The following is a 27,500-nucleotide window of genomic DNA, read 5'->3' on the forward strand; positions in this document are numbered from 1 at the left end:
TCTCATTCTTTGTGTATGTATGTGTTTGTCTGTTTGACAAAGTTTATTGATTTGGATTTGTGCGAGCTTTGAGTTGTTCGCAAAACCAAGTGCCGGGCGCGTTGCGTAGTGCAGTCGTTAAGGGGATATTGATTGTCAGTGTTTTTTATTATTTAGTTTCAGACTACTCTTTGGTGCTTCAGGCGCATTCTTCTGCCTTCATGTCTTGCTTCCTCTTCGGGAGTAATTTCGTGTGTGTGGTTTATTTTATGTATTTTCAAACTGCAGAAGTTCGTTTTATTGTTTACGCTGTGGCCATTTGTTCATTTGCTGTGTTGGTCGACTCGCATATTTGCCGATTCATGGCATCCAAGGGAAACATAACCGCGATAGAAGCCCACAGGAAAAACGTATTTATGAGATAATAAAACATCATATGTGTTTACCTAGGCAATAGCAAGATGTATTCAAATCTATCCAGCATGTGATACGTTACACAGAGTTCATCCGAAGTGGACAATCAATATACGTGAAGGGCGTTGATGTTTCACCTGGCCGTGCTCCCTGTGGTCACGTGGCGCTGTTGTCCTGACCTGACTATTGACGCAACGCCATGTCGTTACGGGCGAGGGGAGGCCGCGATGGGGCGCGAGGGAGGTTGTGATGGGGGTAGGCGGGCGAGTGGGCGGGGGAGGTGGAAGGGGGGGGGACTGACAAGGAGGGCGTGCATGTGAGACCACGTGGGCGTGCGTGTGTCACTGATTGACCGTTCATAGTTGATAGAGAGGGAACAGTAATGAAAGGGCGATGTTATCCTTTTATAACAGCCCCCGAGATTTTTTTTTTTAAGGAAGAGGGGTGGAAGGGACAATGACACGTGGCTCCAGAGAGGGGAAACAGAGGGGAGAAGGCAAGCGATCGGGGGGGGGGGGGCAGATGGGGTGACCTCTACCGTTACTGTGGCCCGGGGAGGTAGATAAAGAGCCTTTGGCACCAAGTTCAAAAAACACAAAAGGAGACAATTTTTTCCTTTTGCCCTTGTATTTTGTCTATTGGTTATTTGTATGATTATTCATTTATTTTTATTACTTATATTTTTGGGTGTGTTTGCCTATGTATGTAGTTCTTTCCGGGCTACAGAAATAATGCCAGTGGTTTATTATATTACTTATACACCATGTTTTCAGTGAAGAATAAAATTGGAAGTATTAGACTGAAATCGAATGGCTCTGTGATTTGCATTTTATTTTATGGGTGATGTGACACATTCAGTATTGTACTGTAAATGACACGACCGACGTTTCATGACACTTCGACTTTCTTTCATGACTCTGAAATCGTAGTAGAAATAAGATACTGATCCTATTTTTAAACATAAAAATATTGTCACAGTATGCTTATAAAGCCAAGAAACAATTAGTCAAACAGGCACACACACACACACACACACACAAGGACAGAGAGAGAGAGAGATTTGACTTTAACAAATTTATTGTGACAAAAGCATACATCTTAAAAGGATGATGTAACTTATCCTCACCCCGAGAGAGAGAGAGAGAGAGAGAGAGAGAGAGAGAGAAACGGGGGGGGGGGGAGACGTTACATGTCAGATGGTTTCGTGTTGAAGTTAAATTTGCATGATCCTTTGCAACTGACCGCAGACCTTGACCGTGAGGCAGAACTTGCAGTGCTGCACGCCGACTCGGATTTGCAATGCGATGCTTCACTCCGGTACAAGACACCCAGGATTACACCTTATTTTTCTTGTTCTTTTTTTCTCTCTCTCCTGAAACATATTCTTGTTGTCCTTTTTTCTTTCCCTCATTTTTTTCTTTACTCCTTATCGTCCTCATTTTGTTCTCTTCTTTGTTCTCCTTTGTTTTCTTTTTACTTGTTCTCAATCTTGAGGCGAAATCCTTTATCTTTGTGTCTGGCGGATTTTTTGTTACCTGAAATCACTCTGCGTTTGCCTTCATGAGATACGTGGGCATCGTTGTATTATGGCTTCCTCTTTCCAGGCACAGTTTATTTTTGCGTGCGCAGCCTTTCTAAAAACTTAATTGGTTTCATGCATTTAATTACAGGAACTTGTCCAAAAAATGAAACCAACAAACCAGTAAGCTTTCCCATTATGTTCATTTAATTTCTTTTATTTACGATAGTGTCTTACTCAGGCTTCGATTAAAGCGGAAATGACGTCACGACCGGAATCCCCAAGTGAGTGATAAGTCAAAGGCTTTAAAAGGCGTGGCTTTCCGAAGGCCTCCGCGGTGATCCCTGGGTCATAGTGGACGCAGGCAGGGGAGTCTTGTTTTTCCCTTCGTTTGAAGCGTGTCCCCGTAAAGGAGTTGATACGCATTCTGAAGGCGTTCGTCTCCATTCAGAGGAAATTCTGATTGTAAACATGATTGTATGGAAGAGCACTTGCGATTGAGAGGATGTATATAAAAGAAGACAGCCAGCGAGGTTGTTATAAGAATGATACGATGTAAGGAGATGCGGAAAGTATGAGTGTTGAAGTCATTTCTCCTAAATCTGGCAAGGACACCACATCTTGCGCAAATTTTAAAAGAATAAGTTCCTACAAGGACAGTATCTCCCCCCCCCTCCTCTCAGTCTCCTATCCCCACCGCCTCCTTCAACATCTATTATCTACTCCCCTTCCTCCCACTCCTCACTCCATCCTCCCCTCTCCCCACTCCCCACTCTCCACTCTCACCTCCCTACCCTCTTATCCTTAGCCACGAACCTCAGTGACTCACCTAAACCTCCTGGCCACACACCAAATAAGGTGTGTAAACAAAGGGCGTCCAGGGAGGCGAGGGCGTGAGTGGGCGTGCGTGGGCGGCAGTAAAAAAAGAGCCTTCCGCTTTTTCATGTAAGGAAGAAAGAAGACATATAGCATAGTAGATTGGAAGAGCTTTTGAGGGTGAGGTAAGTAAGCAGACGATCAAGATGAAACGAGCGGGCAAAGAATCGATAAATACAAATGAAAGAGATGAGAAGAAAAACGGGAGGGGGTAGGAAAGGGACACAATAACGCGGTAATGACTTAAGGGATGATACAGAGGGGAAATGTATAGTGAAGATGAGTCAGCTGTTTTGCCTCGTGGCCATTGTTTACTTACAAGTCTTTGGCTAAATGTTTCTGAGATTAACTTTACAATCACACATCGTCCTGGTACAGTAATTATTCATCGTTGTCTTTATAAATAGCCATATTGTGTCAAGGCTGAGTCGGACTTGAACGTGGACGAAAAGCAACATAATGGGGCTTCCAACCTCTTCTAAGAGGATTGAAGACGATGCTCACTCGTTAGGAAAGTTACAAAGTGACGTCAATTCACGAGATTTTTCGAGAAATGTAAAATTTTTATTATTTTCTGTTTTTAATCTACTATCCTGCGACGATATGAGGGTTCTAGATGTTTCCTTTTCTATATCGAAAAAGGGATACGGCCCTTCTCTTCGTGGCACGACGGAGAAAATTACCCATAATGCCCGATTATGAGCTTATGTGACAGTTCTGCGGCACATGACCCAGCAGGCAGGTATTTTACCAACCAGACGTCGAAGGTCCGTGTAGGGGGAAGCACATTACTCATGAGCTGTTTTTTCTTTCCTTTTCTCCTTGTTTCTCGTTTTTTATGCGGCGCTGGGTTAGGGCGAGGGGAGAAAGAGCGAAGGGTGAACGTCCCTTACGCCGGGTCGCGTTGACGAGGAAACGACGGCGTTGCGGGCCCGTTCGGAGGCTGCTCCTGCCATTGTTCTCAGGGGAGGATGTCGTAGGAACAGAAGGATGGGAGCCTATTATTATTATAAATGTGATTTATGGTACCCTGTGCTGTGTTTTTTGTTCTTGGTGTTTTTGTGTTTATATGGGATTTCCGTCGAGTACTCTTCTGATTATTCTTTGGAGGAGGATTTTCTCGGGTCGCTGTGTGGCAGATGTGTTTATTTCTTTTTATTTAAGTGTCAAATAACTAAAGCCCAGTAAATCTGATATTATGTAAGACATCGTTGGCTAGACGAATATGATAATGCAAAACACCTTAAATAAGTGATAACAATGACTGGAAGCCATGTCATCGTTTTCGTTTGTGTTTATGTTGGCACATACATTTGCTCTGCTTTTATATTTATGTATATGTAATGTACATGTGCGTACGCGTGTGTGCGTGTGCCTTCGTTTTCCCTGTAAGGCGCTGCAGGAACCTGAAAAGGAAACCGAGTGGAATGAGCCTGTAACTATGGTAATAGCACACCTTCCTTATAGGTCGGCGTTGCCCCACCGCTTGGACCGCTGCCAGCACTGCCAGCGCCGTAATACCTATCGCTGCCCATTGCAACGCTTCGGTCAGAGCCATTCCCTCCCCGATGTATGTTTGGTAACTTCATTGACACCATCTGCGTCGTGTGCCATTTCCATTCCCAAGGCACCGTTGTGGGCAGTCTTGGCAGTGAAGGAACCTGTGTGAAAACAACGGTAAAAGTTAAATTTGTATTTGTGTCCAGTTTGATAGTAAAACCGGAAATGTAAATCAATATTTTAGCTGTATTTTAACGAACGTCGCGTTCCAGCGGCCGGATATGGTTGTATGACGTCGTATGGTCGGTTCTCGGAAGGATGGATGACGTCACGCGTCAGACCCAGCCTGGAGGAGAGCCTGGAGCTTACCTCCTCCTCCCCCCCTCCTCTTCCTCCTACTCCCGCACCGCTCTCCCTCCTCCCGATCCCACCGCTCGTGCCCCCCACCCCTCCCCCACCCTCTTAGCGTGTGATCGCTCGTAGTCAGGCTTAGGTTCGGAGAATAATATGATGGCCCTACCGCGAATTTTGCACACTCAGAGCACTTCCGACGGGAAATGCGGGATGCAGGATTTGAAGGATTCAGTGCTGAAGCCGCAGAGAAGGAGAGTGGAGTAGTAGGAGGAAGTAGCTTGGTGAACCTGCGAGCAATTTTTCGCGGCTAGGAAATGAGCTGTGCGAGTGCAATGTCGCCCGGGTTATTTAATTTTGAGAATTTCCGATAACGGCCGACGCAGGAAGAGAGCCATAGGCAAACGCGCAACAAGGGACGCCGTTTCAACCTGACGGGGATCCTGCAGGGAAGCAGTTGCCCAGTAACCCTTCGTCGCGGGTAGACGTCGAAGGATCTTCGGCTGCAGTGAACGGTGCGACGTCTCTCTCTCTCTCTCTCTCTCTCTCTCTCTCTCTCTCTCTCTCTCTCTCTCTCTCTCTCTCTCTCTCTCTCTCTCTCCCTCTCTCTCTCTCTCTCTCTCTCTCTCTCTCTCTCTCCTCTCCCCTTCTCCTCTCCCTCTTCCTCCTCTCTCCCTCCCTCTCCCTTCCTCCTTTCTCTCTCTCTCTCCCTCCTCCCTCCTCCTCTCCCTCCTCCCTCCCTTTCTCCTTCCTCTCTCCTTTCTCTCTCTCTCTCTCTCTCTCTCTCTCTCTCTCTCTCTCTCTCTCTCTCTCTCTCTCTCTCTCTCTCTCTATCTATCTATCTCTATCTCTCTCTCTTGCTCTCGCTCCCTCGTTTATTTATCTATGTTTCTTTATTCTAAATTTGTGTTCTTTCTAATTTGTTTGTAATTTGTTCCTCGCTACTGAACTATTGGTCGGTTGACAGATAGATTTTGTAACAGAAATCCCAGCTTTACCTGAAGGAGGTCGGGCAGCTGGACAGGTAAGTGTGAGGGATGACCGAAGCAGCTCACTCACGGTAACTCGCTATCCTTGACGCCGCGCTTGATCATGTCGTGAATTGCAGGTGTGTCGTAAGGTAACTTGCCCCACCACCAGCCACTACTTCGCCCCCTCCTTCTGACTCCTCTCTCCCACCCCATCTCATCTCATCTCACCCTCCTTTTCGTCGTCGTCGTCTCCTGCTTCTCCCCGTTTTATCCCCTTCCTCTTCCCCTTCCTTCAATTCCTTCACTTCATTCTTTCTCCCACTAATTAATTTCCCCCCTCTTTTTCTACAATTCCATTTCTTCCTCCTGTTCTTCCTCCTCCTTCTTCTGTGCTGCCGCCGCCTCCTCCTCCTCCTCCTCCTTCTCCTTCTCCTTCTCCTCCTCCTCCTCCTCCTCCTCCTCCTCCTCCTCCTCCTCCTCCCTCCTCCTCCTCCTCCTCGCTGCTGAATGTGGCCCCATTTGCCCGGCGGAGTCGAGCGGTACTTTAACCACGGAGATGCGAGGCAATCCATCCATCTCATGTACAATGGATGCTCCCGCCTCGGCCCTTCCGTCGCTGACACACCGCGACCCGACGACGTTTCTCACCCAGGCGATGTCACCGGGTCATCTAATTAAGTTTTTTCCACTTTCATTTCTTTTTTTCTCTCTCATCTCCGCATGGATGATTCCCTCGAGTGATCATTCCGCCAAGCAGCACCGTGTGACGATGACCCTTGTGGATTTGATGGGTCGGTTGGGGGGGGGGGGTAGCTGGGCTGGGGGGAAGCCGACTTTCTCAGATGGGGTTACGTTCGGGGCAAAAAAAGAAGAAAAAGCAACATGAAGTGAGATTGCCCAATGCAGCAGCTAACTTGGAACAGCCCGTGAATGTGGCCGCCCGACATCACTGAGCTCTGTCTGCGTCGAGCTCTGTTGTGATAACCGCTCTACGCCATCTTCCTCATGGGTTCCGGCGCCAACATTGTTGTTATAACCGCCCCACCATCATCCTTATTGATTCTGTCGCCAATGTGTAGCATTGTCGTAATAACAATAACACTTTATGACCGCATGAGGGTTTGGTTTGTTATTGTCATTTTATCGCTTCCGTGCCATAGTTATATAGCCATACCCATAACCACAATGATATTTGGATTTTTATTTAGTCGGCAGATAAGTATATTGATTTTGCTGCTTATCAAAATAGTTGATACGAATGCCACTACATTATCTTCCTTGCGCCGCCATCTCCATTCGCGATGCAGATGCTGTAATCATTGCTGTTGCAGCAGTAAATTATCGTTTTTGTTTATCTTTGAGGAGCAGTTGCAGTAGTTCTTTGCATCACACGGTAATCTTTCCGTGTTTTGTACCAGGTTGTGTCATCTCTGGACAAAAAGATGAAATTATTTCGAAATTATAAATGGTTGAGAGGAAGGAAATAGGTGGTTCTCGTTGAGTGTGACATGACGTGCAAAGTGCCGTGTGGAATGAGCCGAAGGGGACAATGACTCTGGGTAATCTGGAACGGCAGATCTTCCAATTATACATAAAAAAGGACAAAACACACCAGGACGTGGAATTGCGTTGTCCTTAATGAGCGGGAATATTTTCCTGGTCTTTCCGGGACGTTTCCCTGGGAGTTTCCTCCTTGTGTTTGTATGTGTTCAGGGGTGTGCACGTCACTGAAGATTGCATCGATTTTCCTAGTTTCCTATAGAGAAAGAGACAGACAGACAGAAAAAGAAAGAAAGAGAAAGGGGGAAAGGCGAGAACGAAAGCATTCCAGCCTGCTCGGGACATTCACGATTTGTCAGCTTGCCGATGGATAGCTATTTGTATATTCGCTAATGGGCACGTTGTTCGGGAAATTGGATTTTGATGAGGGTCCCCTTGCCTTGTTGTCGACCATCTGTTTTAGGGCTGGACGAGGAAGCGACGGCGGCGCGGCGAGGGCTTACTTTTCCTTGCGGTGGAGAGAAGGAGAGAGAGAGAGAGAGAGGAGCGCGCGGGCGGCTTCTCACGCCCTCGAGCTGAGACAGCCTCGTTAACGCTGCGGTCACGGGAATGCGAAGCTCGAGAGAAAGAGAGAGAGAGGTAGGGGGGAGGGGGGGGCAACGAAAGAAAACTCCTTTCATCTTGATCTGAAAGTTGCCTGGGCACGGCTCCCTTCGCCTAACATTCGTCCCGAGGGCGCGGTGCCGTGAATATGACCTCCCTCGGGGTAAGGAGGCGACCGCTGGGTCACTCTGGGTCACAAAGAGGGCGTTTCGGAGGTGGAGCGTCGTTGGTTGACACAGGTGATGGGCGTGGACGATCACAGTCTCGGGGCTTGTCCTGGCGGGGCTCGCTGACGGATAGTTGTTATTTTATCGTTGTTATTTCATTTCTATTTTCTTGCATGCTTCGTTATTATTTAATGAAGTAATGGAGACGTGTGTGTTTGTTAAGATATATGCATATATAGATTTTTTTTCTTTTCGTTTCCTTTTTCAATTCTTCGTTTTCTTCCATTCATTCTTAATTCTCCTTTTCATTCATTTCCTTTGTTTTTTTCTCATCTTATTTCGAACTGATCATGATCTCGGAGACAATAGAGGAAATGAAAAGCGGATCTCGAGTTGCCTAAATGGCGTGCATGATTGCCAATTCCGCCGATTATCTCTCTTTTCTAATCAATTGGATGCATGCCAGAAAGTGACATGCACTCGGCCGAGGTCTCAGGAGATGACTATCGCATCTCAGTTGATTAACCGTTCCGAAGAGGTCGAAATAAAAGTGTTGTGTCGACTAACCCAGTTTTGTGAGCCGCCACAACAACACCAGTCACTTGTGGGGGGAAAAAAGAAAGAAAAAATCCGTTTTCTTTTTTCTCCTCTGGTGTCCAAATCGATTCTGTCCATTTTCAGCCTCACTGAACATGTGTGCAAAGTCGAAAATCTGCTTCTTCGCACGTTTCCCGAGAAAACGAAATATGCAAAGAGAAGCGCTGCTTTCGTGATTTCTTTAAACGCCAGACTCCAGCTTATTACCCTGGAGGTGCTTTGAGGTAAACATAAACGCGAGAGGAAAGTGATTCTTACGGGAGGGCGAGTAGTGGGGGTGGGCCGCTGTGTGGGAGGGGAGGAGAGACGGAGGGTGGGAGAGACATCGGAGAGGGGAAAAGCTGAAGTTTGGAGAGCAGAGAAGGGGAATGGGACGGGAGAGAAGAGAAGGGGAGGGGAGGGAGGAAAGCTGGGGCGGGCGAGCCACTTTCCCAGCGCGACGTCCTGCTCGGGGAAGCGTGATAATGGCCCGTGATAGAATCTCATTCGGTTGATAATTACCGCGTTAGGATCTCGGGCCTCGTAATTAAGACCTTGTATAATCAAATTAAGACGTAGTACACAGCACTTGCGCGATAATGAATTGACTTTAGGAGGCAGTGAGAACGGCGGAGGCGAAGAAAGTACACAAAGTCTCTCTCTCTCTCTCTCTCTCTCTCTCTCTCTCTCTCTCTCTCTTTCTCTCTATATATATATATATATATATATATATATATATATACATACATATACTTACATATATATGTAGATATGTGTGTGTGTATGAGTGTGTGTATGTGTGTGTGTGTGTGTGTGTGTATGTGTATATGTGTGTGTGTATATATGTATATATATATATATATATATATATATATATATATATATATCCTCCTCTCTCTCTCCCTCCCTCTCCCTCTCTCCCTTTCTCTCCCTCCTTCCCTCCCGCCCTCCCTTCTTCCCCCTTCCCCCCCTTCCCCTTGGCTCCTCATCACAAAGTCTCTCTCTCTCTCCTCTCTCTCTCTCTCTCTCTCTCTCTCTCTCTCTCTCTCTCTCTCTCTCTCTCTCTCTCTCTCTCTCTCTCTCTGTGTGTGTGTGTGTGTGTGTGTGTCTTCTCTCTCACTCTCTCTCTCTCTCTCTCTCTCTCTCTCTCTCTCTCTCTCTCTCTCTCTCTCTCTCTCTCTCTCTCTCTCTCTCTCTCTCTCTCTCTCTCTCTCTCTCTTCTCTCTCTCTCTCTCTCTCTCTCTCTCTCTCTCTCTCTCTCTCTCTGTCTCTCTCTCTGTCTCTCTCTCTCTCTCTCTCTCTCTCTCTCTCTCTCTCTCTCTCTCTCTCTCTCTCTCTCTCTCTCTCTCTCTCTCTCTTCTCTCTCTCTCTCTCTCTTTCTTTCTCTCTCTTTCTCTCTCTTTCTCGCACGCACTTTCGCAGTTGACCAAGGTGATTAGATTGAGTGGGGGTTCAGCATGTCGTATAATGAACGACCGTCCGTCACTTAATGCTCTTATAATGGCTGGGATGGAGAACAAAGCTCAATCACCGGCCATGAGCTGTGTGTGAAGCAACGATCTCGGGGTCGTGCACTCGATCGAACAATTATTATTTTAGTATTTATCTTTCCCCCCTTCCCACTCCCTCCTCCCGTCTCTCCCTCCTCCTAGTTCTCCACTCAGCTCCCACATTCTGCAGCTCGGCAGATTCTTTGGATTAATGTTATTTATACGGTGCAAGGCGTAGGAGTGGATGGATAAAACGTGCAGTTCTTCTGTATGTTGGAAGTAGCGTGTATCCGTCAGTAATGACAGTGCGGTGTACTTGCGTCAGGGCGTGGCACTCCAGCTGTCTCTGCATGTGGATTGGATGATGTGAGGCCGTACTTGATTATCGGTTTACTGGATGTGGAATGGGGAGATGTGTGCGTTGTTTTATTTTGAACTTTTTATTCAAAATAAACGTACAGAGAGAGAGAGAGAAGAGTGATTTTGTGTGTATATACATTGGCTTTTGGAACTGGTCCACACGTGTGCATGTGCGCGTGAGTATGTGAATATTCAGATTTTTTCGTGTGCGTGGAGACTTTGAACTCGATAATACTTCTGTTTTGGTGATAACCATTGTTCTCGTTAGATAATCAGGCAAAAACATCGACGCTCCCTTGCCAAGCCTACATGTTGGCAAACCCGTAATCTCCTCGCGTAGCATGGCCTGGACGCGCTCGGCTGCCAGTGACCCGGGAGTGTGGGCGGGGGTGTCTGGCGGGCATGAATGACCCAGGTGTTTGTGGGCGGGGTATGGCGAACCGCGTTGTTTTTGCGTCGCGCCCCGTTATGTGTGCGAGACCTCTCCCCTCTCCCGCGCTCCCAGCATCGCCAGGGTTATTGCCGCGCGGGGCACCGAGGGCGAGGAGGCCCCTGCGCCGTGCTGTGGCGCCCCGTAACAAGGGGAGCGTATCCTGGAGAAAGGTCCTCGTGAGAGCCTGTTACACAATTTAGAATTTTGGGAGGTATGTGTGCGTGGCGGAAGTTCTGCCTTACTCATTCACGACTCACGTGACTCACCGCTCTGGATAGGCCCGCCTTGAGTTGCCTCTCACCGGTACGCCCGCGCCGGGAAGCCGTTATTGTTTAAGTCATATGAATGACGTTGGTTCCACGCGATAAGATGCGAGTTTGAAGACTTCGTTCGCGGTCGTTGGAGAGAGTGATGGATTCTTTTTTGAACGCAAGACGGTGTTTTCCACAATTTCATTATAAAAAAAATCTGCCATTTAGAGTAAAGGTTCTAACTAATACGCCGGTTTGCAAAGAGAAAGGGAAGGAGAGAGGCAAAGACAGAGACGGAGAGGAGGAAGAGAGAGAGTGAAAGGACGAGGGCAAAGAGGCAGAAACGGAGAGGGGGGGACGGTCATTGCACTAATCATATTTCAGGGCATGTTGGAAGGGTTTAAGGAAGGGAGGAGGGTGACGGGAGTGTGCCCAGGGAGGAGGTGGGAGTCTCCCTTCCCCACCGCCAGCCCAGGAGAAAGTAAAATTTCTTCTAGCAACACATTGGAAAGTTATTTGTCACCCAACACCACTTAAACTGAGGATGAGGAACATATATTCTGAAGAAGACTCAATATCAAAACGCCAATGGCACGTCTTCCTTAATGGAATTATTAATTATCTCATACCTGTTTCAGCATGAAGTGCAGGGGTTTATTCCTCATCTCATCGCGGTAGAAATGGGAATGGGACGCCGGCTAGATTGTTATCGCAAGAGCATAATGAGTTCCAGTGTCCACATTAATTGGCGAGTGGCATTGTCATGCAGAACGCTCGCTTGGCAGAGCATTTTTACGTCAAGCAGCGTCATTGTCATGCAAAGCATCTCGTCAGTTAGCGTTGATTTTTTCAAATTTCGCTATAAAAGTGTTCCCAGTGACACTTCGTTGGACATGCCGTCCTTGAAATAACATATCATTGAAAAATAGAACTAGACAAATGAAAGTGACATAACCTAGAAAAGAAAATAAAACAAATCAATATTAATCAACCAGTAAATAAAACTCGCCAAACATCCAACGGCGATGAAGCCCTGTGGACTATGCCTGGTTAGTTAAAAAAAAAAAAAAAAAAAAAGATAATTTCCAGTAGAATGAAATTAGAGATGGGTTGCCGTGAATACACAAGGCCCGGCTGCCTCCTCACAGTTGACCGGCCAACGAAATCATTACTTGCCAAGTCTGTGCCGCTGCTGACTCTCTGATGTGCATTTGATGTATGAAGTAACCTGTGCCAGGTGGGGGGGGGAGTGGCAAGGGGAAGGAGGCCCTTGCTACGGTGATGGGGCGGTCTGATTGTGAGTTGTAAGGGTAAGAGCGAAAGGAGAAAGGAATGTTCGTTCTCTTTTCTGTCTCGCTTGGTTGTAGAAAAGACGGTCTGAGGGTAATGTGGTTGTGTGGTCGTTATAGAAGGTTTGATGTCTCTCGCGCCGTGTACTGTGTGTGTGTGTGGGGGGGGGGGGGGTCGTGCGCTGCGTTGGCAGGCGCCGTCGTGCATGGCTAACAACACTGCTCGCTCCAACCTCGACATTCTCTTGCATTGCAAAATGTTGTGATATGTTGGCGACGATATTAGGCAAAGATGACCTTGGATGCAGATTTATAAGGTGATGCTCGTGAAGAAAATGATTTACTGTTTTTTTCTTATGGATGTGCGTGTAAAAGTAATACTAAATGTGTTTTGAATGTCGAGTTATTGGGAAAATTGCTGTACTTACGTTGCATGTACTTCCATATATGTGTGCTTGATGTATATGTGAAATCAAGGGTATGTATTTATGTAGGTACGCAGCAACGCTCATGCAAACAGGTTGGCGCGCACGCACGCACACGCGCGCGCGCACACACACACACACACACACACACACACACACACACACACACACACACACACACACACACACACACACACACACACACACACACACACACACCGCTCATTTGTATATACATACCGTACACAGTGTAAATAAACTCGCGAATCTCCCTTTCATGCGGTGATCACCGGCGTCACACGACGGGCCCTGCGACGCCCTTCGCTAATGACACGAACAGATTCGCCTGGACGTCAAGGAGCGCGTAACACGGCGTCCCTCCCTCTGCCCTGTGACAGATTCCCAGGGCAAGTGTGGCGCTGGCTGCTGTGGCGGAGGCGGCTGACGAGGCGCCCCGGCGGGTCCTGAACTAGGTCACATGAATCATTCCCGGGTATACACGGGTCAGCCTCTCACCCGGACTTGCCAAGGGTTGGCTGAGGACACCGTGGAGGGCCGGCCGCCCCAGCATTCTTTTGCTTGCTTTTGGGAATTTGGGATGCTCTCTCTATCTATCTATCTATCTATCTGTCTATCTATCTATCTATATATATATATATATATATATATATATATATATATATATATATATATATATATATATATATATATATATATGAATAAAAAAAGAAAAAAGAAAAAAAAAATATATATTTTTTTTTCTTTCTTTTTTTTTTCTTTTTGTTTCCGTATTGCATGTGTCTTTGTGTCTTCTCCATTTCATTCGCTTTTTCCTTTTTTACTTCCTGCGTGCCTGTCTATCAACCTATGTATGAGCCCAATGAGCTTCTCGTTTTCCCATCTTCCAACTCTCTTTACGTATTCTTTGCCGGACCTTCTTCACTTATTCCCCCATGTATGAATATCTGTTAGATACCTTGATATTACTAGGAAACGAAAGGTAGTTTCGGATGCACAAAGCACCAAAAAGAACGCGAGAATCCAGGTGTTAACATATGCCTGGTCTCGAGGCCATTCGGCGCACTTAACCCTCGCACCTGACGAAACGAGGAAGAGGCAATGCCATGGGCGTGCTTTTGGGAATGAAGAGACCGGGTAGAGGTCGTGTATTTACTTGTGTAATCATTTGTATTATTATCGCAGCGATGCTTAATTCGGGGCGTTGGCATTGTGACTAATATCGTTTTTTTATTTATTATTTTTCTCAGTCTTTGAATTTCTTCCTCTGCTCTTTTTCCCCTTTAGAATGATGTTGTGATAGGTCGACTAGCTATCGTGAATTTTATAACAGCCAAACTTCCTGCAAGAGTACTGGCAGGTGTGAGAGAAACGGCAGAGGAAAAGGTCATGGAAACAAGCAGAGGACAGGTCAGGCCCTTAAGGCGTTGGTGTGAAGGTCTTGGAAAATCGTGCCACATATCCTGAGAAGTTTTTTTCGCCTGTCTATCAGTATGGTCGCATGTAAACAGGCCGGGCAGGTCGTCCGCTTTCCACCAACCCATGGGCTACCTTCACACCTCGTAAAACCTCTGAATGACAGCTGTCGGAAGAGAGAAAGAGAGAGAGAGTGGTAGGAAAAAGGTCACGGAAACAGGATGGAAGTGAGGAAGGAAGGAAGAGCGGGAGGGAGAGGGAAAAAATGGGAGAATCGCCAAACGAGGAAATTACACGGAACAAAAGGAGGAGCAATGTTGGAAATTAGGGTTATGTTCAACAGCGTATTGTGAATTCCCGAAGAGAAAAGGTCTAGCAAGGTCGGGCCGGTGGTGGAAGGTCGACAACAGGGGCAGGATGTCCCCCTGGGCCTCCTGGCGACGCTGGACACTCGCTGATATTGTCGGACGCATCGGCTGTCGACACAATTTTTTTTTTTTTTATTATTAAAGTATATTGATGCGGGGGGGGGGGGTGCGTGAGTTTGATGGTTTGCTGATGGGGATTCAAAGAGGAGTTTGCGAATGAGCTCGCAAAGCCGTTATGTACTGCTGAGGCGCTCCGAGTGACCCTGGCCGAGACGTAATGAATGGCGGTTCGATGTTTTCGTTTCAAGTCCAGTGAGCTTCTGGAAATGGGTGGTTCCGCTCGGCGCCCAGCTCAGGTGAAAGGAAAGCCCCGCGTCCGCTGAGCGAGAGCAGAGGACGTGGTCGTGCGCCTTTCGATTGGAGGAAACCATTCCGGCTCTTTATTCATTGGAAAAAAGGCCTTTTGGTTGTTCGGAAGGCTTTCGGTTGTGTGTCTTTGTGGCGCCGAATGCATGATGAGAGGATGGCTGTTTGTGACGTGATTCAGGAACCTTGAGGCTCCCGGGGACCAGCCACAGGTCTTGCCGCATCACTGACCCCCACGCTCTTGCCACTTCCCGTCACATGGCGATATTTTCCTCTTTTTTCATAAACATTTTCTATTCCAATATCTGAAAGTAATATTTACTTAGTGTCTCTCAACCCCCGCGAGCATCCTTCCAGCCTGCAAGACCAGGGAGAAGAAGGAGGCGTTGCAAAAGCGAGAGGAGAGCCTGCGGAGCGCGCGAGGCGGGCCGCCCCCTCCTCACTCCAGGTCCCGAGCGCAGCGGTGCTCAGTGCGTCCCGAGGCGCCGTAGGGGAGGCAGGCGGTCCAGGCACCCCCACTCCTACTCTTGTCGCGTTGTGTCACGTGTCCTCGGTCGTTACGTCTTTGTGGAAGCAATTCTCCTTTTCACTTGAGTGTTGCAGGAGAGGGTTGCAAGTGAAGCGACGCACTTTTACGTGTGTGTGTTTGTGTTAGTGTGGTGATGATGATGTGGCTGGAGTCCTATTGGAGGGCCTACGAGAGTGCCAGCCGCTAAGGCATGCGAGGAAAAAGGTGCTGTTATCTCGTCCTTGTGATGAACTCTGTATGTCGCTAGCATGCTTCACCATCCGGAATCTGTGTCAAAATGTCGTAAAGGACCTATTTATTATTCTTAAGAGATAGATCTTTAAATAAAGAGCTTTAAATGCATACCAAAGAGAGAAGAAGATCCTACCCAGGAGGCACAAGACGTTGCCAAGACTGTGATGGTGCTCCCAGAAGAGATCGGTGCCGAGGTAGGCGTGTGAAGGACGGAGTGGCCAGTGGCACCATGCACCGGGGCAGTGGTGTCTCCAGGGCGAGGGACAATGGTGTCTCCAGGGCGAGGGACAGTGGTGCCTCCAGGGCAAGGGACAGTGGTGCCATGTACAGGGACTATGGCACCACCGTAACGCGGGAAGGCGGTCCCAGGTACAGGGACGTCGGCACGACCATGCACCGCGAAAGACGTCCCGCCCGCAGAGATAACGGGGTACGGATGCAGCAGTCCAGCAGCATCAGGTATCAAGAGGAAGGCGGCACCATACAGCGGGAGAGTGGCACTAGGCAAGACAAACCTGTGGCAGGATGGTGCTCCAACTCGGAGCTGTTGTGCCGTGTGTTTACTGCGTACCTGGCTGTGATGCTAGGATGGGCGTTGCCACAGGTGAGTAGCGTTAACAAAGTTTAAATGTAAAGGGAAGGCATAGATCAGCGAGCGAGTAGGTTGAGGTAGTGGGTATGGGGTACCTGTAAGGGCAGGGGCAAGTTAGACCGTTACGCCAAGGTGACTGATTTTGCAATGCCTGTAAATTAAAGCTGTAAAAAATAAATATGCAAGTGTTTATAAACCTGCAGCGTTAGGGCGATCTCGTACATAATAACTGTCTTGATATCATAATTGTAAAATCAAGATTCTTGCTGGCTTGGCCCCAGGAGCAGCTCGCCCGTACACGCGCACCTCCAACAAGCTGGCCTTGTCTTAAAACAAGAATGATTGACCCGATGCGACACCCGGCTTTCACAGGATACCCGCGCTCGCCGCAGCTGCGGTGACCTGTGCTGCTGCAACTGTTGACCTGGATCACGGGCTGTGAAGGCGGGCCCAGGCTTTATATGGGGAGCGAGAGAGCCCTCGCATGAATGTGGGCCGGGCTGGTTTGGCTCCTGACGGCGACACAGGGAACAGCATTTATTGGCCGCCGCGATGCATACCTGACCCAGGATCTGGCACGTCTCCTGGCGACGCCCACGCGCCCCTCGCTCGAGACCCAAATGTTAGTTGTCACTCCTCTTTCACTCGGAGAAACCCGCTTTACGTGAATTTGATTGTAAAAAGAACAGAAGAATTCGCCTCTTGCCAAAATAGAAAGTTGGGTCCAGAGAACGGTCATTCCGCTCACTCGGAAAGCTGTATTGTTTGACGCTGCACTCGAAGTCAGGGTTACACGCGTCACGATCTCACTTCGGCGCCTTTGCAGAGAGCGATCCCCAAAAGGCAGGCGCCAATCGGGCAGTTGATGCAACGCTTTCATCAACTGGGAAAGGATATTGCAATGTCAACATGCAAAGGACGGCGCGATGAATCCGTTATTCGCGGTAGTAATTACCCCTTCTCTAGGGGGACGCTACCTTCTCATGGATCGCATAGTTTCTCACAAGGAGGATAATCGCCAGTGTGGTCGGATAAAACCCCGTCCTTGACGTGTGGTAAGGGATGGCGTGGGCAGGACACACGTTCTCCGCAAGGCTGTCTGGCCGCCATAAAAACAAGGCTGTGTGATGAGCACTTAACATCTTGCTGAAGCTACTGCGCGTGATAGTATGAGTGGGAAGGAACGTCTGTCATTAAGAAGAGGTGACAATTAGGTGGTTGCATGCTTGTTGATTTTGTTTGTTACAAAGAATCTCCTTGGAGAGATGACGAAGATCTCCCCTTGCTTGAGTCATCATGCAATTTTTTCTTAGGAATTTGAGAAGAGTATTTAAGCAAGTGCGTTTATTTAGGACTCGGGGAAATTCGAGAAGACCGTGAAGAAGCAGTTTATTGTGTACCGAAGGCAGTATGACGCGCGGGAGAACCACACGCAAGTTGCTCTCTCATTCTTATATCCACACGATCATCAAATTCTCAAGAGTTTTTTCCCTCTCTATCCGTTTTTCCTGCTGCGACTCCTTGGCGGTGTGTACAGTACCGCGCATAAGGATCTCTCTTGCAAGAGAGGCATTTCCGAGCGACAGGTAGCGCCAGCCCGCGGTGCCGTAGACGAGTGGCGTAACACCCGGCGCCGGAACAGCCACTGACCACACCGAGATTTCTCAAGGGAAAGGAATATCATCATTACGATGTTAGCTCTCGCTCAGACGTCTCGACGCATACGCCCGTGGCGCTGACGCCGTGTCCCCATGCACTCGCGTTCGTTGATTAGACGGCCAAAGCGCGTCCAAGACGGACGGAGGAAAGGCAAGGCGATCCCTCCGTTTACCTTCACACAGCGCCGGAGTCTCCCCGAAAGACGGCGGCTCTCGTAGGCCAGTATCACTTACGGCGGCGTTTAGAAAGTTGGCCACGTACCGATGGCCATACAAATTGCCGGGATTCATTATATATCTTGCAATTATAATCAATGCCGCCTCGCTCTGTACACAACGGACGGATGTGGCGCGCTGGTATTTGCATCGATACTGATGTGAAATTCTGGTTGTGTGTGTGTGTGTGTGTTTTCGTATGTGTGTGCGTGCGTGTGTGAGTGTGTGTATGTGTGTGCGTGTGAACAAGATATCTAATAGTAGCTGACCAAGGAATTTCCTTAACCATCATGTTTCGACAGCTTGTTGAAGGATTTATTCTGTGTATTTGAAGCATTTCAAGGCAATCAGTATGTCGAAATCTATTTACTGTTATTACCATCATAAATGACATTAGTGTTACCGAGGCACTTATCCGCATCAATAGCATTACAGGGAGGTATTATTCCCTTACTTTCTCTTTTACACTTCACACAGTTAGAGTGTAATAAATAGTTTTCAAGCTTGTATCTCGAAAAATAAAAAATGACCCTTTCACCAGTCACGTTGTATTTTTATGAAAAATCATCAGCCTCTGATTATTACCTACAAAACTAACCTACATTGTGGAGAAAGAAAAATTGATATCAAGTTTTCTCTTATCTTTTTCCAAGATGAAATGGACAGAGGGAAGGAAGCAAAGGTCGACAAACTAGGGACGAGGAAGGGCTTTGGAAGTTCAAGGGTCAACACACTAGAAATGACTAGTGATTAGGTTAGTTAGGGCCTTCCCTTCGACATACTAGGGCAGGCTGGGTTGATGGGTATGGCCGTTACCTTTTCTTATCTCGGGATTTATGTTAGTCGTCGAGTGAGAAGGTAATCTGTGCTACTATGGAAGGGAGAAGGAAGGTTATCCTGCTTCTAAATAGCATGTAATAATTCCCTTATTTGTGCTCCTGTGTCCCGCTCTTCTCCTGTAATCTCTCTCTCACTATCTATCTATCCCTCTCCCTCTCCCTCTCTCCTTTTTATCCATCACTCGTTCCTTTTCTCACTCCATCCCTCCCTTTCCCTATCTCCATTTTCATCCCTCCCTCTCTTCCTTTTCATCCCTCTATCTCTTCCTTTTCATCCCTCCATCTCTCCTTTTTCTCCCTATCCCTTCTTCCCTCACTTTCTCCTTCCCTTTCCCTCTCTTCTTTTGCCCTTCCCCTCTCTCTCCCTCCATGCCTCTCCCAATACAGCTTAATTCCTATTCACGACAAATACCACCGCTAACACTCCCTGCCTACAGTTAGGCCATCTATCTCTCACTCCTTTTTTTTCTTCATCTTGTCCTTCCCACACGAAAGGTCATCCGAAGAGAGAGAGAGAGAGAGAGAGAGAGAGACCATGTGTGTGCGTGGTGTGTGTGTGTGTGTGTGTGTGTGTGTGTGTGTGTGTGTGTGTGTGTGTGTGTCCGCGAGCGGGTTTGTGTGTGTGGCGATGACGTAGTCGTATAAGAAATGGCCTGGCTTTCGGGCATGGCAAGGGTATGGCTCTAGCAGCTGTTGCTACAACCCCCTCTGCTCTCTGTCTTTCTTCGCCATGTCTTACGTCATTCATTAAGAATGTATGAAGTTGATTTATACCTCTTTCTCTATATATATCTATCTATCCCTCTTCATACATTCTCTCCCCCTCTTTCCCTCCCTACCTCCTTTCCTCCCGTCTTTCATCCTTTACCCTTTACCTCTCCCTCTCCCGCTCCTTCCCTCCCTTCCCTTCCTTTCCATTCCCTCTCACCCTCCCTCCCGTCCCCCTCGCCCCTCTATTTTTGACTCCCAGAGATTGGCGAAAAGCTTGAACGACGTTCAGCAAATGTTAGTTGCCAGGGTTTGCATAACAAACAGACAGGGCGGAACGGAAAAGACCTCGTGCGCACGAGAGAAAGACAGTACAGAAGGGATCTCGCAAGAATGGCCATATGATTGTAGGGGCGACGGGTGTGTTGCGGTGGGCGGGGGATATCAGCGAGGAAGTATGTGTGTGAATCAGGCTGGTAAATTGCATGACTCTTACTGGAATCTCTCCTGAATGAGGGGACCGGAAGTCCTGCTCGTCCTGCTCTCTCTCTCTCTCTCTCTCTCTCTCTCTCTCTCTCTCTCTCTCTCTCTCTCTCTCTCTCTCTCTCTCTCTCTCTCTCTCTCTCTCTCTCTCTCTCTCTCTCTCTCTCTCTCTCTCTCTCTCTCTCTCTCCCCCCCCCCCCCCCCGTAGAGTTTGTTTTATGTCTTACGTGTCCATTACAATACATAGGTAATAGTTTTGAACAGATTCTTAAACATTTTTTGTATGTTTTTACCCAGACTCTTAACTTGTTTTATTCTGGTCATAATTACTAAGCATAGACGGGATGAAGAAGATGATTAAGGTGAAAGCAAACTCATCCAAGTGAATAAAAGATGGCAAGGCGCACTTTCACAGGAAACGAAAGAATGCGAAACACGTCAGACGCAAGGACATGCTCATCTGGCGTTTGATTTTTGTTTATTAATGAGAATAGCAAAGATTGTGAACTCACTGTCTTTCGTGTTTGAGTCACTCTGCGACAGAGACAGCTGAAAGAGGTCGATGATTCTGTCAAAGTGGTGTTTGAATGATCCCGTGTACAGCAATTTATGTCGTGTTTTTTATATTCCCACAATGAAATTCTTTCCCAGGGTCGAATATTCGTGGAAACGTCGCCTGTTTTCTCGCTCTTCCACTGCGGATCATTTCTGCCAAGCACATTGAAATTCCCAGCGAGGGACTGACATCCGGAGCCAGAGCATCCCCGGGAGCAGGAGGCGTCTTGGCAGCGGGTTTTTGTTCCTGTTCGTGCTCACTCGTCGCCAATGTCACGCCAGTTTGGCCCTCTTTATTCGTCGCGGATCCCACGGAAGTCAGTGGAGCGTTCGGCCAACGCCCGTATTGAGGGAGGGGCTTCGTCATTACCGATCGGGAGGCGCCCTGTCCTGACGCGCTAATGCTGACTTTCATGCGCCACGGAGGGCGTCATGAGCGTAAGGTGACTCGCAGGTGGAGCCGGTGCGACGCAGCAAGACTTGCACGGAGCCTCCTCCTGGCAGGATGAAGGAGGCGGCGTCGCGTGCCTGACCGGAGGCGGTGGTCGAAGGCGTTGCTGCCGGTCCGCGTGTCAATCAGCGTTAGTGACTGCCGTCGGCTGGCACTATAAGCCCGGTAATCGGACTGATGGAGCGGACGCGGCCGGTTTGGGGTGTGGATTGGGACCGAAGGGAGAGGGCGCTGAGACGACGCCCGCGAAACCGTATTTGGCCGAGCCTGCATGGGCCGCCCGCCACCCCATCGCTGCCCGAAGGCCCCTCCTCCCGGCACAGGTCACTGGGGTGACAGGGCTCTTATTTTATCATCATTCTTTCCTGTGACGCCTCCGCGCTTAGTATTCCAACGAACAGCGAGGAAACCCGAGATGCATTCTGTTATCGTCGCAAAACACTGGCTGCGCATGCGACCTGAGCGCCCACGGCAACGCGGCCAAAAGGGTCTGCGTATCCTGAAGAGATCTCTTGATGAAGCAATAAACACACGTTCTGGGATTATTCCATAAGGGTGTAGATTTAGGAGTGCGCCCATATCTGCCGCACCCAAAATGGGCGTTGGAATGAGGGCGGATTTATGTCCTGGGCGCACCCTTGGGTTGCTCGCACGCCCACACCTCTGTGGAAGGGGTGGGGGAGTCGCGAGGAAGGTGTAAAGATTTCTCTTAAATAACTACTTGGAAATATTCAGAATTTTATGCTTATTTATTTTGTATATGAATTTTATGTGTGTGTGTTTGCCTGGGTGCGCGTTTATCTGCCTGTCAGTCTGTCTGTGCGTGCATGCATCAGCATACAGGTAATCATTACCTTTGCCGTTAATGTTAATGATTGTGACGGTTTGCGTGTTGGGTTCAGTGTATGTCATGGCGAAGGTGCTCGTGATTGTGAAATATTACATACGACACTGAAGGTTGACAAGATGATAATGCACCTCGTATTGTTGGCGACTATATTGTGCAAGGTGATGAATATTTTTTTAATCATAATGATATTGTGAGGATGTTGGTTGTGATAGTGTCTCTGACCCTTCCCTTCCTCCCCCCCTCCCATTCCCCGCCTCCTGTTCCTGTTCCTCCTCCTCCTCCTCCTCCTCCTTCTGACCCTGATGACTAGCGCAGACGACGGGCGAGGTCCGCCCACGCCCGCTTTGCAAATCACGCCCGTGTTGCTGCTACTTGCCAACCGCCCAGACAAGTCTGTTCGTCTGCATAAGCTAGCATTCTTCTCAGCATGCCTTACATAGCATTCAAGTGGAGGTTTGCATATGGACAGAATTAGAGCACACTAGGGAATATTCCTCACATGTTGTTGATTTATTTTATTATTTTTATGCGCTTAAAACAATCAAGTGACGTTTGGCAAACACCACAGCCAAGATGTCAACCACAGCATCGCCGCCACGCTAACCCTACGTATGCAAACCACAAACCACTAACGCAGTACTATGTCAGTCAACCTGCCACACGTGCATTTGCGGGGGTGGGGAAGGGTGACGCCCGGTGGGGGCTGTGATGGTTTCAGCACACCCGCCACCATTCCCTTCACGCCCGCCCGCCCACGCCCATTACATCACCAGCATATTATCCACGCCTACTTGTGATGCCATGCATTAAGTTCAAAAATATTCTCTAGCCACGTAGAAGATTCCCCTGTACATAATGGATATGTCAATGTCCGTAATTATTTTCGTAGTAGTCCGTGAAATGGACATAATGAAGTTTATCAATGAAAGATTTACGTTTGTTTAGGTTTCCTTTATCCTGTTATAGTAGATGTTTTATTTTTATATCTTTAATTTTTTAGCCTGGTCTCGTAAAACTCATTTGTATATCTGTGGAAGCTACGTAAGCATATACGAATGGCCGTCTGTGCGGATAATTGAAAATGTAAATTTATATGGGTTTGTTTAACAACCGTATTAGCATTTACGTTCTTACACTTAAGTTTTTCTTCTCTGAGCAAACAGGAAAGCCATTTGAATAACGGAATAGTAATGAATATAGTAACAGTGTATCATGTTTTTGATAATTGTGTATGGTACTCCTAACGGACCTCTTAAAATTCTATAAGTAACTAATTTTATTGTTGTTTTTTATCATTATTGTTAATTATCGTTATTATTACTATTATTATTACTATTTGTTTTTGTAGTAACAGCAGCACTATATTCATTTATCTTCTATTTCTTTACATTGTAACTAACTGTGATTAATTGTTGCGTTGCAGCTTGTAAGGCGAGGCGAGGAGGAGGAGAGCGAACTCGAAAGGATACAAGACCTCTTCCCCCATGACGACCTCCGCCTGCACGAGCGAGACCCAGTCACTCAGGTAGGTCATTCAGCAGGAGGTCATTCAACTTCTCTCTCGGGATTGGGTCATCTGGGTCGCCTCTTGGCAGCCGGGCGATCGACGGGGGACTTGTTTTGCCTTTTCTTTCTTGACTTTATTTGCTTTGTTCCTTCGCTTGTTTGTTTTCATTTTCTGAATCGGTTGTATTTTCTTGTTTTTCTTCTTTCTGGTGTACGCTTCTCATTCCTCCGTCATCATATCGTCCCCTACTCCCAAAGCATCGTCATTTTTCTTTAACATCGTTCGTTCCCTGCTCCTATCTCCCCTTCCTCATCCTCTTCTCCTTCTCCTCCTCCTTCTTCTTTCTTTCTTTCTTTTTCTTCCTTGTCATTCCCTCCTCCTTTCTCTTTCTCTCCCACCACAACCATAGTCACCTCCTATTTTTTCATTTCCTCCTGTTCCTCAGTGCTCCCTCTAACCCCTCCTGAGATCATTGATGACGCCCGTTTTTCCTCGCATGCTGTCGCTTCTTATTCATTTGTGTGTTGGATTTTATGTCTTTTTTTTTACATACGCGATGGTAATTAAGATGTCCCGATTGTCCCGTCTCGACGAGTTTGTGTCCCCCTCCGCATGCCTTAGACGTCGGGACGCGACCGGGTGTTTCGAACAGGCAGCCGGCAAAAACATGCTGACGTTACGCATTTTTGTTTTTATTGCGCGCTGGAAAAACTGACGTGACAAGTAGCGTAAAGCAGGGCGGATGTTAGCTCGTCAGCAGGTACTTACGGCGGATTCAGCAGGTTTCTAAGTCAACTGTATTGCTTAGAATATGCTTGGTGGGCGAATGGCTGCTGGATGTGCCTTCGTTCGTGCGTTGATGCTTAGTGCACCTGCCTGCGTGCGTGAGGGGCGCCGCACGCTCGCAGTTTCTGGCTTGCCGAGGCTTCTTTATATCTGCACGAGGGCGTGACCTGTCGAGGAAATAGCTTATGTTATCGTCATGAAGTCCGCTGAGTCAGATATTGGTCAGCGCTCTTTCCTCTCCTCCCCCCCCCCTGTTTTCCCTCCCTTTTGCCCCCTTCCCTCACCACCTGCACCTTCCCCGCCTGCCTCCCTGGTCACCAGCCCCCTCCCCTCCACCTCTGAAGAGTGTCTCATGGTCCTCCCGCAACTTTCATCGCGCCTACGTTTGAATAATGATTGCGAGTGGGAACGGCTGTTGAAGTTTCTATTCAGTCGAGGCCTATTACCCGGACAAGTCCCGCGTGACACTTGGCACCTGATACAGCTGGAGAGATGCCGGTCACTCGGCGACGCTGGATATGACAGAGAGTATGACTCGACGACCCGGGTACGCTTGACAAATAGAGAATATATTTTTTCATTAAAAAATATGTAATGGGAAGGGTAACGTTAGCAATGGTGGTAAAAGCAAAAATATAGGAAATGTCCGACGTCCAATTCGTAGAATTAAGTAAATAAACCTTGTGAGAGAAAATTGGATTAATATTTTAGGCCTTGGGTTCGGCCGTGAATCTACCAAGGCGAAGCTTCATGCTAGAGAAGGCTTTAGCGAGATCGAGTGAGAAACATGTGTTTGTGTTTGTGTGGCTGTGTTTGGGTCTGTGTGTTTCCGATGACGAGTGGCGGGCGCTTGATCACGCAGGAGGATCATTGTCCATGTGTTACGGTCAACAGACGGCGTGAAAGTCGGCGTGTGCGTGTGAGCGAGGGAGTGTCAGGCGCACACCAGGCACACACGCCTACGCCCACAGACTTTCCCTCGGAGTGTTTCCTCCACTGTCACTGCCCCTTTGTGTGAGGGAATGGACAGTGGGGGCTTTTTAGAGCTCCGGCGGCTGCCATTGGGCTTTGTATCTCGTCGTGGGATTCTTGGTATTCATTGTGCAAAAGCTTAGTGTCACCTTCACGCGACAGTTCACCCGATCATTCCCGCTGTGCGTTTATGTTTATGTTTTAATGAAAGCTTTCTGTCATTTGCTATTCGCTTTGTATCCGGTTATTGCTAGTCATTCTCTTTCCTTCTCTTAAGAAAGCAAGGAAGGTTCTGTTTCCATGATTTCATTCGTATCAATCCTTAGCGGTATCGATATCGAATTTCCAACAAGTAATGGTAACCAAACGACTCCCGCAGTCCTCTAGGTCTGATGTGATTATTTTTTCTGGCTGCGGTTGATATGCCGGCGATGTCTGCCTCGCCGCAACCATTTTCCCTTCCGAGGCCTTGAATCGGCCGGGTTCCTTCGCGGAGCCCCATAGATAGGATGCGTGTAATGGTCCCTGGGCTCCTTGTAGGGACGGCTGCTCACATATGTCGGCGATGTTTTCTTCGGGTTGGATCGCCTGCCATTGTCTCGGCCAGGTCTATTTGCGGGATGGCTCATTGTGCACGTCAGGTATGGCCGGCAGCTTTTTTACGGCTCCGTGAAACGCCGCCATCATGCCTGGCGTGTCACATCCACCATGCTTATCTCCCCGCCGGGTTTGGCTGGACTAGCCCGATTTCTGTTTCAGATCTGGCTCTCTTGGAAGTAGTCTTGACAATCGACAAAGAAAAGGGTTTCGAGATAAGAGTAATGAACCCCTCTCCGTTTTTCCCTTCCTTTCCCATAAGACTCGCGTTCACGTTTCAGCGGCGGCGATAAGTAGCCGCGGTAATGAGTTTGTCCCTGAGTGCGGTGCGCCTCGCGGGGCGTCTTTGTTTTGTTGATGCGTTGCGCAGACAACCGACTGTTTTTTCTTACTGGGAGCCTTTGATTAATAATCCTTTGTTGGTTATGTAAGATATCTCGAGCCTGGCCCTCTCTCACGCCGGTGTTCCCGCAATGGTATGTGAGGGTATGTAAGGTATCGCTGTGGGTACAAAGCTGGGTGCCCCGCGCGTAATCTCTTGAAGCCTCTCTGGAGACCATCCTTTTACGTGTAGAAAGTCCGCAGAGTTGGCGCTTACCGCCCCTTGCTAAGAGGCACGTTGATAACCTTAACCATGAGAGGTACGGGATTTGAATGTCTTCGAAATACCTGAAGTCTCTCTCTTTCTCTTTCTCGCTCTCCCTCGCTCTATGTATGTGCCTGTCTTTTTGTCTTTTTAGCTGTCCATTTATCTATCTGTCTCTATCTCTTTATATATCTATCTGTCTTTCTCGAACCCTTTTTCCTGCCTACCTCCCCCCCTTCCCTCTCTCTCTCTCTCTCTCTCTCTCTTTCTCTCTCTCTCTCTCTCTCTCTCTCTCTCTCTCTCTCTCTCTCTCTCTCTCTCTCTCTCTCACTCTCTCACACACACACACACACACACACACACACACACACACACACACACACACACACACACACACACACACACACACACACACACATGCGTCCACTAAATAAAGCCATCGGGAAAGGAAGGCGGCGAGGAGGCAGGGCGAGCGCCTCTAAGGCTGGGCCGCAGCAAGGTCGGCGGAGACAAGAATCCGTCCCAAGAATGTCACGCTCGCTGCCCTTGGATCGGCCTCCCTCTCGGACTCGCCGGCCGGGAAGGACAGGCGCGGGTCCGAGTTTCCCCGTCGCCGCGCCGTTGGACTTTAGGAATCCAAAAATAATTCTTCTTCTAAATCTTTGTTTTGCGTTATTTTTCTTGTGTGTATTTGTTGTTGTTTTTTTTTCGTACTACGTGTCTGATGGTATCTGTTGTTTAGGAGGCGCTTTGTTAATGATTATGAAGTATATTTGTTGACGGTCAAGAGAGGAAGGAAGGAAGGAAGGGCGGCGAGGAGGTTGTGTTCGCAAGTTTTCAATTCTCGATTCCTTGTGATTTGTAGGATGGTTCGACACGTTTATTCAGATCATGTAAAAGAACGACTTCATAAATGATAGTCTTATTCGACTAAGAGCAATATAACTGTGGGAAAAGGGGGGTCTGTTGACGTCTTTTATGTTTTGACAAGGCGAGAGAAAAAATGGAAATTTTGAAGTGTTCACGCACCCACACACGCGGACACAACCACTGACCACATCCGGT

The 27,500-nt window shown here is 48.0% G+C and overlaps 1 protein-coding gene across 6 annotated transcripts in view; it reads left to right on the forward strand.

Annotated features, from left to right (window-relative positions):
* The window catches only part of LOC113813741 (uncharacterized), a 453,816-nt gene that overhangs the window by 386,614 nt on the left and 39,702 nt on the right, over positions 1 to 27,500 (forward strand). For 5 of the 6 annotated variants that reach the window (XM_070131171.1, XM_070131174.1, XM_070131173.1 and 2 more), the window contains one exon: positions 23,411 to 23,512. In XM_070131171.1, coding sequence (XP_069987272.1) covers positions 23,411 to 23,512 — 102 coding nt within the window. Of the gene's footprint in view, positions 1 to 15,335; positions 16,240 to 23,410; positions 23,513 to 27,500 lie in introns of those variants that run through there. The other variant, XM_027365796.2, reaches the window with a different exon arrangement.

This window comes from Penaeus vannamei, chromosome 16, assembly GCF_042767895.1.
Source record: "Penaeus vannamei isolate JL-2024 chromosome 16, ASM4276789v1, whole genome shotgun sequence".
Taxonomy (NCBI): domain Eukaryota; kingdom Metazoa; phylum Arthropoda; class Malacostraca; order Decapoda; family Penaeidae; genus Penaeus; species Penaeus vannamei.